The following is an 18,961-nucleotide window of genomic DNA, read 5'->3' as shown; positions in this document are numbered from 1 at the left end:
CTTATACATGAATCTTGTTAACAATTCAACCCTGTGCCCAATTAGCCGTATTTTTTGAATTTATTAATATTTTTCGTGTGAATTAACTAATTTGAAGTGTGCACACCATCTTACAAGGCAATGCCAACCACAAATAAAGAAAGTTAGAATTCAAGGAACAAAAATTAGCGAATAATGGTGGGTTATAAATTAAAAACCCAAAAAAATTAAACTGGATATCCAGGACTGGGTAGAGAATTGAGATCATTCTTCTATTATTTGAAGCTTAGAAGAGCAAGAACTTAAATCAAGGCTCCTGAGACGAAAGCAAGCCCACTCCATGGACTACAACATGGCTCAACCCCTGAAGCGAGTCCGAACTGTACAGACTACTCAGTGGCCCAATCCAACATGGTGGAGCATTCGCCTTTGATGCTTCCTGTCGTTTTATGCGTCTTCGGGCAAAAAGCCAGAAACTCGGCTTTGTAGTTTGTCCAGCTTCAATGCCTTTCTTTTGTGGCTGAAAAACGACAGGAAACTATCAAATTAAAGTAACAATCGAAGCAACCGATTCCCATCCGTATGGACCGTGTCCACTTTCACATCTTTCTTAATCTAGGAGGAAACTGTCAAATTCCTCCTTTCCATGACGTTGAATTAGGGCAGGAGAGAATCTTGTTCATTTTTTCTTGGACGAAAGATAGGAATTTTAGGTAAAGTGACCAAAATATATAGCTAGATTTTGCTTGTCGTAATGGAACTTGAACTTGGGATTGTTCATAATTTCATTCTCCACGCCTCAATCAAGCAGGATGCCTCTCACTACTGGAACAGTTCCAGTTTGACAAAAAAGCCACATTTGCCATTCAACTCAATTTCTTGGTAGAGGGTTTTCCTTAAAAAGAGCAAGTTACAATCATCAAGAGAATTTTGAGGTAGTAATCAAGCAACAATAGAAATGAAGAAAATGACTTGATCATGGGTGTTGGACCCTCAAGGCTCCATCTGTAGCTTTACCCTATAACGATTCCCATAAGCCAACAACACAGTCAAATCGCTCCATGATAAAAAGTGAATGGCCTTTCAAATTTCACATATGCTCTTTGTGCTATTGTTCGAATCATTCTTGATTGGGACTTTTCCAAGCCACCAATAATGATTAGGGATGGCAACGGGGCAGGGTTGGGGCGGGGGACCCCTCCCCCGTCCCCCGCCCCGTTGCCTATTAGTTCCCCCCGTCCCCCGCCCCGTCCCCCGCCTCCTGCTCCCCCCGCCCCGCCCCGCCCCCGCCCCGCTTCCCCCGCGGGGGCACCCGCGGGGTTAATAAAATTTTATTATATAATTTTATTATAATTAAATTTTAATAAATAATCAAGTACTAAAATATCAACACATCACCAAATTATTATTCATTGTAATTTTACAATTGAAACTCATAAAAACAATCAAACAAAAGTTATTTGAATACAATCCAATATGATGAAATAAATATAACTAAAATAGTCAAGTTTTCACATTTAGTACAAATGCAATCACTAATTCATTATTGTGTTTGTGCTTTTTTTTTTTAGAAAAAAGTGTTATTCTATTAAGTGTAATTAGAAATTTAGTATAAATATATTAGTAAATTTAGTATAACTAATTAATAAATTCTATTAGTAGACATGTAGAATTATTCATATAATTGATTATATCAATTATATTACATAAACTAATATACATTATATAGTATATCTAACTAATAATATCATTATCATAAGTTTATAACTAATTAACTTACATGTTATATATAATTATATATTTTTATTTTTATTTTTTTTGTTTTGCGGGGGGCGGGGCGGGGGATGGGGCGGGGGTATACTCCCCCGCCCCCCGCCCCGTTTCTAAGCGGGGGGAAAAAATTCCCCCCCGCCCCCGCCCCACCCCCCGCCCCAACCCCCGCCCCGAGAGCCCCCCGCGGGGCGGGCACCCGCGGGCACCCGCCCCCATTGCCATCCCTAATAATGATGGCCGCGCTCTTGTGAATTAAGAGCCATCCGTGGCCGAGAGCAATATTTGTAGGTACAGTGGTGGGGTGGCCTATAAAATTTGATGAACTTTTGAAAGACACGGATGTTTTCATGAGATCTTTCTAGTCCAATCACTTGACTGTGCCCAACACTATGATATGCATTTATATATGTAGATGTTATTGCTTGTACACTTTAAGTAATTCGTCAACCAAGCAACGAACTTCATTGGCTCTTTTGGCCAGACCTTGTAATTGTAAAAGGGTGCATCACATAAAGGCATCTATGCCTAGTATTTTATTACCGTAATCAGGGCATAAAGCACGTTGATACGGCCTTTTTTACTCTTATTTTAGAAGCCATAGAACATACGAGGAACATACAAATGAAAACGATATCTTGGATACAAGAATAAGTAAGAAAATCTACACGGGTCAATAGCTTGCCATTTTGGCAATTGAGGATAACTCTTTTCCAACGAATCCAATGTTTGACCAGCAAAAAGACATGAGAATAGATTCTTACTGGATCTTAATTTTCATTATTGTCACCTCATCTATTCTATGCGAGATTAGGGATGGCAATGGGAGCAGGGTTAGGTGGGGGTGGGGGCAATTAGATTGACCAGAAAAAAAGACACGAGAATAGGTTCTTACTGGACCTTGATTTCTGTTGTCACCTCAGCTATCTATGCGAGATTAGGGATGGCAATGAGAGTCGGTGGTCGCGGGCACCCGTCCCACGGGGGCTAAGGGGGGGGAGGGGGGAATCCCCCCAATATAGAAATACTTCCCCGCCCCGCTACCCACTAAAAAAATAAAGATATAAGCAAATATATATGTGTATACAACTATATATATAATATTTAATTTAATTAGTTACAAACTTATGATATTATTAGTTATATGTATTATGTAATGTATATTAATATATGTAATATAATTGATATTATCAATTATACTGATAATTATATATGTCTACTAATAGAATTTATTAATTAGTTATACTAAATTTACTAATACACTTATACTAAATTCATAATTACACTTAATACAATAACATTTTTTTTTAAAAAAAAGCACAAGCATAGTAATGAATTAGTGAGTGTATTTGTGCCAAAAGTGAAAACTTGACTTACTTTAGTTGTATTTATTTCATCATGTTGGATTGTATTCAAATAACTTTTATTTGATTATTTTTATAAGTTTCAATTGTGAAATTACAATAAATAATAACTTGGTGATGTGTTGATATTTTAATACTTGATTGTTTGCTAAAATTTAACTATAATAAAATTATATCACAAATTTTTATTAGCCCCAAGAGTGCCCCGACGAGGGAAGCGGGGTATGGTGGGGGGAGCGGGGAGCGGGGCATGGGGAATTAGTAGGCAGCCCTCCCCCGCCCCGACATCTCCCCATTGCCATCTTTATACGAGACGTCTATGATTTATTTTTTATGTTGTAATGAATTTGATATCGTAAAAACAATTGTGTAAAGATGTTTAATGAGCATTCGTACTTATTATATGAATTCACCTGCTAACAAGCATTATCCTCTCTTGTATTTATGTATCTTTCTTAATTAACTTTATTAATCTGAAAATTTAACACTTGAATTACATGTCAACGAGCAGACAGACGCACAAAGAAATAGTTAACATTTGTTCCCTATTGCAATGAGAAATAATGGTTATTTATTGCATGCAACTCAGACTCAAGCAGCTCCTTAGATTGAGCACAAGCGAATTTGAGATTATATTTGTTGTTCTTAAATCATCCTACAAACTTGTTTTCGAACAAATTGTTTTTCTCAATGTACGTTAGATTGTATAGTATTTACAATAGCATTGTTCTTAAGTTGTCATTTTAATTTCATCACGTGTATAGTTTAAGGCATTTATCCATTTTTGCAACACAAACATTTTTCAAGCCCTTTTGGCATGATACAATATGGACAAGAAGCAAAAGCCTATGAAACAAACAAAGTATTAAAATTAAGATGTATAGCTACAATCCAACTGTCGTTCTCCAGCCATCACTAAATCGTGATATTTGCACAAACTATTTCACTCAAAATATCGTTAGATTATCAAATTTGCATAGAACTATTATCAACACTAATTTATCATTAAACATAAACTACCTTTTGTTTTCAAAATATAATTAGATTGTTAGATTTTTCAAAATTATATCCACTATCATGAGATTATAGTACACCGATCGAATATGCATTGCTTCGCATCATAATCTTGTCATACTCGTTGATAACATAAATCATGTATTAAAAAAAAAGATGTTTCTAATAAATATCGTTGAGGAACTCGTTAAAACACTTAAATTATAGCTAACTAACTTATTATATGAACACCCATATTCTCGTACTTATTGCTTCTCTAGATACTTTCTCTAATTATTGTTCACCAGCCATCATTAAATCATGATAGTAGCACAAAATACTTCACTCCAACTATCATTAGATTATCAAATTTGCATAGAACTATTATCAACATTAACTTATCATTAGACACATTTTGTTTTCAAACAATAATTAGATTGTCAAATTTTTCAAAATTAATATCAATTATCATGGGATTATCGTACACCAATCAAATATGCATCACTTCGTATCATAATCACGAGATTATCGTACACTGATCAAATATGCGTCACTTTGTATCATTATCGTACATCGATCAAATATGCATCACTTCGCATCATAATCTTGTCATACTCGCCAACAACATAAATCATGTATTAAAAAACAAATGCCCTTGAGCCATTCATTAAAACACCTAAATTATATCTAAGATATGTATTATGTGAACACCATTCTCATATTTATTGCTCCTCTACATTTAGAGACTTTCTTTAATTAATATCATTTTTACTAAAAAAATTAACACTTGAACCTATTTTAATGAGTGTTTCGGAGTACTTGTTAGCCAAACATGAAAATAAAAAAGGAAAAAAAGTCTAACAACGCCCATCCAATACGCATCACTTTGCATCATAATTTAGTCATACCCATCAACAATGTTAAAGAAAAAAAAAAAAAAGATTAGCGAATGCCCTTGAACTATTTCTTTAAAACACCTATAACTTATGTACAAGGTGAACACCATATTCTCATGAAAATAATAAAAAATAGAAAAATGTCTAACAACTCATATCCCAAAAATAAGATCAGAAAGAAAAGAATTATTATTTTTTTTGAAAAACAAAACTTTTCCAAAAAAGAAAAATTTATTCAAAATACAGCTATAAATTAATGCCATATAATTATTCTTCAATCTCATCTCAACATGTACCTACAAGAAAGGTATTTATGAAGCAAACTCGTGGCAAATTCTGCACAATTCCGAGTTCCCAATATCACATTCCTTTCCATTTTTAAAATTATTTCACAAAAATCAAGAAAACAGGAATTTAAAAAAAATAAGAATAAGAAATAATAAAAATTTCCCCAAGTGACACCTATAAATATACACCGTAACAGAGACTCACACAGCCCCATGACAAAAAAGTAAATGAAGAAGAAGACTTCTACGCTCTTCTTGCAGAACTGAGAACCCCACTGTGCCTTTGTAGAGAGCACAGGTCAGTATCTAGAGAACGTTAACTTTTCCTCCGCATTGACATCATTTTTTGATATTTTGATCCAAAATATCTTGTGGGCATGTTTCCATTTTTAACATGGCCTTTAATTTCAATATCTGGGGTCTCTTTTTGTTTTCTTGATTGTTTATTGATGGTTTCTGTTCGAAGTCGGTCACTTTTGTTTGTTAGCATTACCTCCTTAGATCCGTGCAATTATCAAGTACGTGTTTTTTGCTCCCTTCTGTCACGTTTTTCGTGTTCAATTGCACTTTGGCTGCTTTTTTCATCTGGGATTGTTGCTTTTATCTGTTCTGGTGGTTATCTGCGGTGATCTTTGTGTGGTTCCGTTGTGATTGCTGTCTAGGTAATACTGTTCCGGTTGAATTCCTTGTTTTTGCTGTGTAAAATATGTGATCTTTGATCTTTATTATAACAGGGATATAGTACATTCTCTGTTTCAGTATCAAGTTCATTTTCTTAAAGAAGTTGCACTGCACACTAGAAGTTATAACATATTAGTTCTAATTGAATTTTGCTTATCTAATTGTAGCATATAGCTAGTGATTTAATATTGATGCAAGATCACCTGATTAGGATTATGGTGAAATTAGTTTTTAGCCTTAAATTAGAAGCCGAGAAATTCCTCGTTCTGGTAGCTGAGGGTGTAATTTTTAGTCAAATTTGTCTATTTTGCTTAGTTTTGAGTGCTAAGTTATTGGATGGCTTGATCAGCAGGTCAACAAGTGGAGTTCATAATGGTGATTTTGTTAGTATTTGTTGGCTATGTCCATATCTAAAGTATATTGTTCTGCGATTTGCCGTATCTCTTATGGAGAGAGTGATGAAATTCACATCTGTTTAAATGATAGGTAAAGTTGCCAATGAAATTCGTTGAATGCCTATAAATCTAAGTAATCTAACTTGTTTACCTATTGATGATTAGCTTTGCTAGGTTTCAGACTTTTGGTTTTTAGACTGCAAAAATTTTCTGGAAGAAATACTTGCACAGTTCCGACTTTTTTGTGGGAAAAAAACAAGATTTTATCCCACTCGATGAGATATTGTGCATAGGCTGATTGAGGGTTCAGTAATCAGTGCCCAGAGAAAAAGAATCATTGGATTACTTTATTCGAACTATAGTGCATATAATTAGTTCTTGGACATTCCAACTGAATGTTTTGACACTGTTGTCATTTTGATGTCTATTACAACATAGAGTATTGGAGATTGAGTGAAAAATGAAGGTAGCTAGCATTTCGTTTGTTGTCATGAAGGTTGCATCTCAATCTAAGTTCTAATTTTGATAGTTGAGAAGCAATGAAATTTATCACTTCTATGGGTTAGTTTAAGGCAGCAAGGGCAATTCAACTCATTTTATTTATATATTGAATGTTGACAAGATATTATAAGTTTAGAAGGTTGTTTCTCTGGACCAGCCTTGTTTTATTTTTTCAGTTATTCAATTTTCTGACGGTGTCCATGTTTCTCATTTTCAGAGGAAAAGCTTTCAATACAAAAATGGTTCAAGATGCTTCTAGATCTGAATCAACTCACCAAAAACCAGGCCTCCTGAAAGACCAAGTTCAATTAGCAAGGAGAAGGGGTTCTGATCGCTATGAAATTGTCCCTATCCCGGAACCTTTATCATTTGAGAAGGGCTTTTTTGCTGTAATCCGGGCATTTCAGCTGCTGGCACAAAAGAATGATGGACTATTATTAGTAGGCGTGGCTGGTCCTTCTGGAGCCGGAAAGACTGTATTTACTGAGAAAATACTCAATTTTATGCCAGCTGTTGCAGTCATCTCAATGGACAATTATAATGATTCTAGCCGAATTGTTGATGGCAACTTCGATGGTGAGACCTGTTCTTCAATTACTTGTTATACTTTATTCAGACTCTTTTGACTTGAATTTGATGACTTCACATTGAGATTTTGTCTTACTTGAGCTTGTAACAACAATTTATACCCACATATCTTTGCACTTTTCGTCGGACCTCATTCTTGATTGTCATTGACCTAGTTTGCCAAGTTAACAAAGCCTTACTCGATTTAAGGGAGATTCATTTATTGGACCAATAATTGTGATAATCCATTTCATGCTTTCTTTTGTAAGTTTATTATTAATAGGCAGCGTTACGTCATTGTGACTCATAGGCCAAGTCTTGATATATATTGAAAATGACCTAGCACCTTACTTAATTTCGACAAACTTGAATTGGACTTTATATATATTTATGTTTTATGAGTAAATCTTACTTGATTGAGGTGCATGACAGTAAATTCATACTCTTAAAACAGATCCACGCTTGACTGACTATGAGACATTGTTAAAGAATATCCAAGATCTTAAAGCAGGGAAGCAGGTTGAGGTTCCGATTTATGATTTCAAATCCAGCTCCCGCATTGGATACAGATTTAGTTCCTTGCTTTTGAACTCTTGAACAACTTTTGTTTATACATGTTAAGTAATATGGAATTTACTAAGCTAACATTAAGCGCCAGTTTAATTGCTGGATGATTAGAAGGATAATCTTGAATTAGCTCTATCTGGTTAAAATATGTTTTCTGTAATGTCTTCTTCTATGAGTTGGTGTTCGCTTCAACTTTTCTTGATTGAGAACATGGCCGACAGTTCGATTATACAAAAGAGTTGTTCTATGTTTGTTCTTTCCTGCAAGAGATAATATTCCATGTTTTTATGATAAGCTAAACTAAGTTTGTGGATATTTGCTTGATTTCTGCTGTATGAGCACTTGGTATCATAGATTTAAGCAACATGCTTGTGGCAGGACGCTTGAAGTTCCAAGCTCTCGCATTGTGATAATTGAGGGCATCTATGCTTTAAGTGAGAAATTGCGGCCTTTATTGGATCTTCGAGTATCTGTCACAGGGGGTGTTCATTTTGACCTTGTAAAACGGGTACTACGGGACATTCAACGAGCAGGACAAGAGCCTGAAGAAATAATCCACCAAATATCTGAGACGGTTTGTTGTCCTTCTCAGACAAGTGCACAAATGAAATAAATTGGGTTTGCATGCTAGAAGCTCTTATATGTAACATTTCAAACAGGTGTATCCGATGTATAAAGCTTATATTGAGCCTGACCTCCAGACTGCACATATTAAAATCATTAACAAGTTCAATCCTTTCACTGGATTCCAGTGTCCTACTTATATTCTTAAGGTAATTTACTTATTTTCTTTTCTTCCTAGTCTCCTTCGTCCAACCTTTATCACTGCTAAAAAGAAAAGAAATAGAAGCCAATAAATTGTTGAAAGAAAAGGTATCTTCTATTCATTAGTTCTTCTGTAGTTTAGCAATATAAGTTTTCGATTGCATAAGTGCTCTATCTGTGTTCTTTTAGTCATCAAGGTGTTTGACAGTTGATCAAATCAAGTCTGTGCTGTCTGAAGAGCATGCAGAAATCAAGGAGCAGACTTATGATATATATCTTCTTCCACCTGGCGAGGATCCAGAGACATGCCAATCATACCTAAGGATGCGAAATAAAGATGGGAAGTACAATCTTATGTTTGAGGTTTGTTCCTGTTTTACTCACTTTCTGATGAATGGCGCAAAAGTAATGTGGTCCAAAATTCAAATTGCTTGGCTGTCATTTCGCTGGTCTAGTCTGAAATTATGCTTTAGTAAATGCTGCACAGAGGTTTGGATATATAATGCTATTTGTAACTACAATTATAGGAAGATATATCGGTTTAGCTAGTTATGACAGAGATATGCATCTGTTGCTTCTGGTGCACTGAGGTTCTTAATGTTTGCTGTCCTGAAACAGATGAGCTATTTAGGATATGTATGCGATAGTGCTTTTGTAAGTACCGAGTCAAACCAGTTGTAGTTGTATTTACATGGTATGATGACTGCTTTTTTGGTTTGTAGCACTATGACATAGACATTGAAAGTTGTAACTGGATAAGAAGTTTGGAGTTAAGAGCAGATAATGTAGTTATCTTTCATTTGTTGGCTGTTCATACATTAAGTTTGGAGCATTGTTTTATTATGTGGGGAGCGGTCAATATATGTAACAAAAAAATGTTGCGAGTGTATTGACGAGTTCTATTATGCTACTGAAATCATAGGAGTGGGTCACAGATTCTCCATTTGTAATATCACCAAGAATAACTTTTGAAGTTAGCGTGCGGCTTCTTGGTGGTTTGATGGCCCTGGGATACACAATAGCAGCTATACTTAAGAGAAGCAGTCATGTATTCTCTGATGATAAGGTCTGTGTGAAAATTGATTGGCTGGAGCAGCTCAACCGTCAATACATTCAGGTATTGCTCCTCTCTATATTTTGTTTCTCATTAATATTGCCTTTTGGGCAGATTTTCTACTCATACTCAATTGCATGCCCCTACGTTGAAAATCTCTTTTTACTTTCCTTTCAGTGTCCTAGTAACTCATGAAATTAGCAGCATGTGCTTGCTCTGGATCCTTCAATTTATATAGTCAATAGAATTCATGCCACATGTTTATAATGCCAAATAGTTTGCCTGATCCTTAACCCCAAGAAAAGGGCCCAACAAATATATTTCCCCTTCCCTCTGCAGATGTGAGGCTTGCTCCAGACTTATTTTTGAGTGACCAATAGGACAAGATTCTTTGCTTTATGTTTACTTGAATATGAAGTCTTGAAAATTATTTAGTCATCTAGCATGGAAATTAATCATAGGCAGTGCAATCTGCCGTGTGAGGTGAGAGCTGAAATCATGTCATCTTGGCATCTCTTCACATATTTTCCTTGATTGTGTCACATCAATTTTAATTTATCTACTAGAGTTCAGATGTTTGGAATAAACAAGAAATATAATAATATCTATAATAACTGGCATGGTCAGGTAGCAATCTAAGCAATGCCTCTTGAATTGATTGTTCTTTTCAATTGTCATACTTCTGCTGGTATGCTATTGTTCTTAAGAACTTTTTTGGTTGCATCAGTGTCCTTAATGGGTTGTATTGAAATCTTGCTATGTTGCCTCTCAGAAACTTCTTGTTTAAGATAGATTAGTTAGACTGGAAGTACTTCTGAAACTATGGCTATTTTCTGTTCCTTTTTCCTCCATAAAAGGTTCAAGGAAGAGACCGGGCTGTTGTAAAAAGTGTTGCAGAGCAGCTGGAACTGGAAGGTTCATATACCCCACGCACCTATATTGAACAAATACAACTGGAAAAGCTTGTGAATGAAGTTATGGTATGATATGTTCTACCACTTTTCGTTGGTGTCTTCTCCTTCTTGTGGCCCTAACTCAATTCTCACTGTCTTGCAGGCTCTGCCAGATGATTTGAAGACAAAGCTTAGCATAGATGAGGATATTGTCTCGAGCCCTAAAAAAGCACTTTCTCGAGTGTCAGCAGAAAGGGTAGCACAAAGGAATAAAAATCTTAAGAGGTTGATTATCTGATGTTTGTCTTACAATCATTTGAATGCCTTGTAAAGCATGACCTTCAGATTTTATCTTCTATATGTATTTATTGTTATTTGATATTTCTATATAAAGAAAACGATGACTACCAACTTTCTTCTCCAGGTTTGCTAGTGTTTCCATTTAGATTTTTTTCCTTTGATTTTTTTTTCTGATAGCAATTGCATAATTAAAAATTACCCATGATTGACCACAATTACCTATGCCTATAGGGTGTTTCTAGTTGAGATGTCGACCTTCAGATTTTATCTTCTATATGTATTTATTGTTATTTGATATTTCTATATAAAGAAAACGATGACTACCAACTTTCTTCTCCAGGTTTGCTAGTGTTTCCATTTATATTATTGTCCTTTGATTTTTTTTTTTTTCTGATAGCAATTGCATAATTAAAAATTACCCATGATTGACCACAATTACCTATGCCTATAGGGTGTTTCTAGTTGAGATGTCTGAAGACAGATATAAGCACTGATAGAAGGATTACATCTTTATATTCGCATTGTTACACTGGGAAATGTTAAAGATTGTTGATGTTCATTGTTTTTAAATTCCACTAGTTTCTTTTGCTAACAAGTTGCTATTTCACAACAAATAAACTTGAATTCACATGCATATTGGTACACAGATTCTGCCTGGATTTTATTGTTGTTGCTTCCTATCCACCAATGCCCTGAACCTTCAATGGAGAATTATATTTTCTGTATCTCCGTTTTCTGGCCAGCATGTCTTAATGTGCTTTTGATTCTCTCTCTCTCTCTCTCTTTCTCTCTCTCTCTTTCTCTCTATATTTTATGTCAATATATACCAGTTGGAATGTTAATACCAAGTTCTTTTTTTATTTGTTTTTCCAGGGGTATGTCACATTCATATTCTACCCACAGGGACAATAGTTTCTCTAAGGCCAATGGATTTTCCTCTCATAACCATAGATTTGAGGACAGGACAACAGATTCAGTGGCACCATTACCTAACCAGGTAAACTCATGCATATTTCCCTAATCAATTGCGCCAGTTGATAGCTTGTTGTTAGCAGCAGCAATCCAATGACCTTTGTGATTTTGCTTGTCTTATAAAATTTTTGGTTATTTTTTTTTCCCTGGGATCAAAATAGGGGGCCATCATGCAGCTATCAGAACAAATATCTACTTTAAATGCTCGGATGGATGATTTCACATCTCAGGTTGAAGAATTTAGTTCCAAGCTAACCAGCAGACGATCATCCCCACCTTCACAAAATTTGGTTTCGCAAGCTGAAGCCTGTAATGGCTCTGCACCGACTTCTCATTTTATTTCTAGCTTAGAGAATGGCTTCGTAACTGGAGGTATAATGCCGAGTTCCTCATCTTCCTCCCTTTTAGGGAAGGATGCTCCACTGATGGAAGAGGTATACTATCTTGTTTTATCAATTTTTATCGCGTGATTTGCCGTGTTAGTAGATAGCTATCCATTGAAAGAGAACTGCATAGAGGATGTTTGGGTTAAAATATATTACTTCAAAGAACTGACCTCATAGGGAAAAAAGTGATATCTGGTTTGATGGCAGTGAATACGAATACTGCTGTATTAGTTTGTGTGTGCTGTCATCAGATCAATATGACTTTGAAATTTGAATTCCAGTTATGCTTATGGATGTCAGGATTATATGCTTCTTTAGTTCTTTGGCATTTGAACTTTATTTTGAGCAGATGTCATTTTTATTCAGTCTTATGCAAGTGCTCGGCCGGATTTTACGTGGGTTAATGTTGCGGACCAGATTCGGGGAATATATATGTTCCTTGGCAAGGGACTCACCTATTTAGAAGACACTATTATGGCAATCCATGATCATAGTCCTCTAAATGTTGATATTCGTAGAACTTTGTCCTTAACTGTTCGGCATCTGTTTTGCTTGCATTCTAGACCAGTGTTAAATCTTGATTAACCTTCTCTGTGTCATCATACTATCTGCCAGATATCCAACATAGCCAGGGGGCAGCGCCAAATCATGCATCAATTGGACAGTCTTAGGAATCTTGTTCATGAGAACTTGGGAAAGAGAGCCTGTCCAGCCAGAATAAACAAGAGCAGTGAGACGGCTTATGTTGATCCTGTTGGAGTCTCTCTCATTTTGACATTTGCAATAGGTGGCTTGGGAATCTTGTTCTTTAAGGGTTATACACCCCGAAATTGATGCCTTCCCCAACGCTGGTTCATTTGGATCATAACATCTATACTGGTTGTGAGCTACGGTTTGTCTTTTTGAAAATCTTTTTGGTTTACAAGGTCCAGTCACACCACAGAGTTTTGCAATAGTACCTTCTCATTTGGAAAGAAGGCTAGTCATAAATCATGCTGATCTGTAGCTTGAGATGTTGGAAGCTGTTCAAGGCTCTAATTGAGTGCATTACAGAAGGGTAGGAGGGTGTGTTCTGCAAATTTTGTAGGGATTCTCTGTTTCAGTGCAATACTCTTTAACCAATTTTCACCAGATTAATGCAAGAAAGAAATTTAATGTTGTGATGGTCAGAGTTCAAAACCTGCTTGATGGCAGAGTTGAGTGCTCTAACATATGTGCTGCTACTCACTCAGTCTTCACCAAAATGAAAAAATGAGGAGTCAAGGCACCGGAATCAACCGCCCTACAACTGTCAGTTACTCTTTCAAGTGCTAATAATAATAATATTTTAGGAAAAATAGAAAAGAAATGTTATTTGCTTTCTCATTTTTGTTAGTCACACGCCTACTGTTGTCTTAATTATATAGTTTTTATTTATTAGATTGTATGATAAAACAAATGGTGATAGTGTAAATAAAAAAAAAAAATAAAGTGTAAATAACATTTCCCAAAATAGCAATTGAATCAGTTAAAAGTCTTAACCGCAAAGGGGTAATCAAGGCAATTTTGTATTATTAAATATTGGTTTGGACTTTGGAGGTTCCAACTTCCCAAAGTCCTTCATATTTATTTATTTATTTATTTTTTTTGGAAAAATAGATTGAATTAGGATATGATTGTTTAGATGCAAAGGATAATTATAGACAAGTGGGCGAGGTACACTCTATATGTGTGTATATTTTAGAGAAAAAATAAAAATTAAAAAAATATACGACGCCTCCATAGAATAATAAATTAATTGCAACCTAGGAATTAATCATAAAATGGTGGGATTTTCTATTTCTTCATTGAAATTGGTACTTGAGATGAATATGATAATAATACTGTAGTAGATAAGTATTGTAGCAGCGTGAATATGAGAGTATGAAATATGAAATAGTTGTGTATTATTATTACTCTATAAAGTGTGAAACCAGAATAACAATTATTATTAAGTCGAAAAACAGCTAGTGTGATTGTAATTTGGCACGTAGGCATTCATTAAAAAAAAAAAATCCATCTTTAATAAAACGACCCGAAAATCGTGCGAACACGTCTGCCATAAAATTACAGAAATACCACTGAGCCCACGCTGTAAATTCGCTACCCAGTCCAGTCCAGTCCACTCAGTAGTGCTTCGAGATATGGCTAGTAATATTTTATTAATTCTTTAATTTTTTTTTTTTTTAACAATTAGTTGCTGGGCTGGCACATGATTTGATTCCGGTCGTAATTGGTCAAAATCAGTGATTAGGACTAAATGAATGTGCATGAGAACAGGGACTACATTTGTTTCATTCAATTTTAGATACTAAAAATGCTCATTTCCTAAACATTTCGGACCAAAACGGCAATTCTCTCTAAATTTTGGCTTGAGAAAAATAAAAACCAAGTGAAATCCTCGCCTTAGAAAAATCGGTCGTGACTCGTGAGTCGACCGCGTAAGCAAGAAACGAGGGAAATTTTTGAAAAGGAGGAAGCAGAGAGCTAAGAGAAAGGAGAACTTGAGACTCTGAAATCACGATCAGCTGGTGAAACAAATGCGACGAAATTTTAGTTGCGCGTTTCTCTTACGAAGCTCCATATATTTACCGGTTTTGATTTTCAGTTTCTTCTCTATTTGGTAAGATACTTCTAAACCCCCTTCTTTTAAGTTGTTTTTTTGAGAGAAAATTTGTAGTGGAACCACTTCTGTAGTGAATTTGATGTTGAAATCATCGGGCGTTCCAGGTAGAATCGTGTATTCTCATCATTTTCATGGTGAATATTTTTTCATGCATTAGGTCTAGTGGTTTTTTCCAATTTGGGCTTTTCATGTTCAATTTATTCATTTACTTTCAATTTGGGATTTTCATTGTCTGCTTATACCTTTTACCGGACAATTTTGTTATTTTAATCACTATGGAAATTATTCTTTTGTTGGTTAGAACCAATGGGTTCAGAAAAAAGGACAAGGATCGACATGGAAGGGTGTTCTCTTGATAGAATCTCGAGCCTTCCGGACAATGTTATAGATCATATATTTGTATACCTTCCAACTCGAGATGCGGCAAGAACAAGTATTTTGTCCAGTAAGTGGAGATATATCTGGGCTGGACATCCAAACATTGTGCTTAACAAGCAATTTGCGGAAGATGTTAGGGGCAATAGATCAGCGATCGAGTTCCAACAATACTATGTAAAGACAGTGAGCAAAATACTCTTTCAACACGTTGGGCCCATCCTCAAATTTGATCTTCAAGTCCCAGATTTACCTTTGGATGAGTATTCCGTTATTGATCAATGGCTGCTCTTCTTATCAAGGCAGGGTCCCGAAGAACTGATTCTTAATAATTCGGATCGAATTCCTTACTGTGTCCCTTCTTGTATTTTCTCTTGTCCGAAGCTTATCAAAGTACACATCTCAAAGTGTATCTGCAAAACAGTACCCACAGCCTTGGAAGGCTTCAGGGCGCTCAGAGACCTCAGACTATTTCAAATAACCTTTGAGTCGCCCGTCCAAATCACCCTGCCTAAACTTGCCATTTTGTGCATAAATAGGTGTTGGGGTGTTCGATGGTTTAATATATCTTGCTTAAGACTAAAAAGATTGAGTTTTTGCGACAATGATGATCTTGAATTGAGCCACTATATTAACTGCTCTGAGTTAATCCTTGCACGTATTTGGTTGTTAAATGGAGTTGTTGAACATCATAGACAGAATGAGAGGATCTCATTGACCAAGCTTCTCAGCCCCTGGCCTTCACTCGAGTACCTTGGGCTGAATGGAGATTTTCTTAAGGTGACTAGAGGATCATTTATGGGGTGGTACTTCAGTTTGTTTCTTAAAATATATTCCTTGATAATTAAGGTTGATGAATTATATGATGATGTTATGTCTTGTGGTATACTTCAAAGTATATGGTTGCAGGTAGTACCATTCCTGAGAAGCTTCCAACAGCAACATTGAAATGCTTGACAATTCTTGTAATGTTTCATTTTGCCTGCAATTTCGATGAGATTGTTTGCACACTTTGCTTACTTCGGAGTGCCGTCAACTTGCGTAAATTGGCGATTCTGGTAAAGAATTAAGAATATTTATAATCATATCTAGAGTTATCATTCTAATCATAGAAAGTTGATGGAGAGGGACTGTTTTTAATCTTAAACTTGCAGGCCAAGAAGATTGTACACACTGATATCAAAGTTGCTGATTACTTGGAAAAGCCAGGTCTCATGAATCAAAGTTTAGAGGGCCTTCAAACTGTGATGATGATCAATTTCCAGGGTTCAAGAAATGAACTGCTTTTTGTTAAGCTTTTGCTTGCAAATTCCCCATCAATCGAAAGAATGTTTCTTGAAGAGGACAAAAATATTGACCCTGTTGTAAGGCTGGGGATATCCAAAGAACTGATGCAGTTCTCACGAGCTTCAACTAAAGCAAAAATCATTTTCCAACCAGAGCTTTTTGAAATCTATCGTAGATTTTATACTAGTGTTTAATTTGGTCTTGCCTTGACAAGGCTACTTGTATGTGCCCCTTATATTGGCATTGTTGCTAAGGGACAGTCAGGCCTGCTTAGTATTCTGTTTCAGAATGCTTTTAATTGTATGTTACTAAACTTTTGCTCCGGAAACTTTTGAAAATTTTGTCATCAAGAGATAACAATATGCTATTAGTTAAGATTAATAAAATTAGCTTATGATGACATTCAGATAATATAGGCCTTGTTGCGTCGAAGGATTACATTCATCTAATGCCCTCATCATTGATTAGCTGAAGATTACATTCACATGATTGTTGTAGTTTGCAGATGCACCAATTCTTTACTTTTCTTTTCTTTTCTTTTTTTCATGCTTTTGGCTCTTTGCAGTTTTAAGATGCAGCTTTCACAGTCATCACCTAAAGCAAATATCATTTTCCTACCATGGCAATGACCTTGATTGACTATGGGTTCTTGCTCCCTTCCCCCTCACCGCCATTGTGCAATTTTGAGTAGCTTCTTCTTGTCGTGACGAGAGAATTTGCATTCTCCCCCTTATTTTGGTATTGTAGCTACTGAAGAGCCCTGCATACTCCGCTTCAATTTGAGAAAGATCATTGATTTTCATAGCCACCTGCTACCACAAAACTCTTGAATTCCTTCTCTCAGATTCATGAACATTTTGGCATAAACTTTACAATGGAAATCCAAAGACAGAAATATTAATTGAAGGTTTAGACCCTAACTGCAAATTTATAGGTCAAAAAGTTGGACTTCGAAGTGTAATGCATCAGTCGTGCTGATTAATTTCAATTTTCCATTCATATGGAATCACTGATCAGGCCAATTTTGTTTCCACACTACAGAGAAAAGAAAAGCAAAAAAGTGAAAGATCTTTAAGCAACAAAGGCTCAAAAACTGGGAGTCAGGAAGAGATGAGGCACTTCATTTCAACTAAAGCGCGCAATTGCACTATAACATTTTTTTTTTCTACTAAATGTTGTGAATCGTATCCTTTTGAAGCTCGTGAGGATGCATCTTTATTCACAGTGAATACAAAATATTAATAGTTAAATTACACTTTATCTCCTCGTGATTTTGACTAAAGTGTTAAAGTGATGGAACTTGGTTTCAGTAATGAAATTGTCTAAAATGTCAAGAATACCGCTATATCAAGATGAAAATTATTTGTTAATCACAGGGGAGTTGTGTTTAGATTTTGAAAACCATAAAATGATTATGTCAAAAAATGTTAAACTACAAAGAGTTAAAGTGTAATGTGTGCTACATTTATATATCTTGAAACTTCAGTCTTTTTTGTTTCAAAATGAGAGTAACCCTAACATTTCAATTGTTTCCGTTATAGATGATGATTTCTGTCATTTTGACACTTTAATTCAAATTATGAGGAGAGTATTCATAGCATTTAAAATATAAGAGGATTATATGAAAAAGTGATAAATCGCAAGGGGTTAACATGTATTTTACTTAGAATTAATTTATGCTTATAGCATACAACTATTATAAGATTTTAGAAGATTTTCTTGTACGAGTGGCATGAATTCAGTCCACTAATGTAAGTAGTGTTTAAAGAATATTTTAGTTGTTTGCAAATAAAAGAAATTACAGTTATTTGTAAAAACTATTTTTCATAAAATTAATTTGCTAAATAACTTTATGAAAATAAAAAATGTGTGGATGAGCAGGTCTAATAATACAAAAAAAGGAGTTTTTTTTTTTTCAATATGACTGGACTCATTTAGGCATTATCATAAAGATAAAAAGATACTTCAAAAAGTAACAAAAAAAATAACACATAACCCTCCAGAAGCGCGTGGAATTTGATTGGGAAAATATCTTCAAGCAGGAAAAAAAAAAAAAACAAAGAAAGGTTAGGGTGGATGGTTTGGAAGAAAGGAGCCAAGTAAAAGGTTTCGTATTCAAACTTTTAAGTGGTGGAGTGGAATTTAAGAAGCGGGGAGAACGAGAAAAGGAATTTAAATTCAAAATCTCTAATTTCTGAGATTTTATCTATTTATCATTCCACCAGTTAATGGTGATCGTCTTCCATGCTTCCATAATCTTGTCTATCTTATGTTGGTTTTTTTAA

General features: G+C 35.3%; 2 protein-coding genes across 3 annotated transcripts; both read left to right on the top strand.

The window, feature by feature from the left end:
* Positions 1–5,434: 5,434 nt before the first annotated feature.
* On the top strand, positions 5,435–13,533 carry LOC140016984 (inorganic pyrophosphatase TTM2-like). The gene is made up of 12 exons (XM_072071315.1): positions 5,435–5,587; positions 7,084–7,442; positions 7,888–8,014; positions 8,379–8,574; positions 8,660–8,773; positions 8,955–9,128; positions 9,688–9,882; positions 10,677–10,799; positions 10,876–10,997; positions 11,886–12,009; positions 12,146–12,418; positions 12,986–13,533. Exons 2-12 carry the CDS (start codon positions 7,106–7,108, stop codon positions 13,202–13,204), a joined length of 2,004 nt encoding a protein of 667 aa, XP_071927416.1. The 5' UTR covers positions 5,435–5,587; positions 7,084–7,105; the 3' UTR covers positions 13,205–13,533.
* A 1,257-nt stretch (positions 13,534–14,790) lies between these two features.
* Positions 14,791–17,087, top strand: LOC113715626 (F-box/FBD/LRR-repeat protein At1g13570). Of its 2 annotated transcripts, XM_027239879.2 has the most exons (4): positions 14,791–15,011; positions 15,316–16,169; positions 16,286–16,447; positions 16,544–17,087. In XM_027239879.2, exons 2-4 carry the CDS (start codon positions 15,321–15,323, stop codon positions 16,868–16,870), a joined length of 1,338 nt encoding a protein of 445 aa, XP_027095680.2. In that variant the 5' UTR covers positions 14,791–15,011; positions 15,316–15,320; the 3' UTR covers positions 16,871–17,087. The 2 variants fall into 2 exon arrangements, with proteins under 2 accessions (XP_027095680.2, XP_071927537.1); XM_072071436.1 differs by having other exon boundaries at positions 14,791–16,169.
* The last annotated feature ends 1,874 nt before the right edge of the window (positions 17,088–18,961 follow it).

This window comes from Coffea arabica, chromosome 11c (genome assembly GCF_036785885.1).
Source record: "Coffea arabica cultivar ET-39 chromosome 11c, Coffea Arabica ET-39 HiFi, whole genome shotgun sequence".
Taxonomy (NCBI): Eukaryota; Viridiplantae; Streptophyta; class Magnoliopsida; order Gentianales; family Rubiaceae; genus Coffea; species Coffea arabica.
Note: the sequence above shows the minus strand (reverse complement) of the source record. Positions and strands in the feature narration are given on the sequence as shown.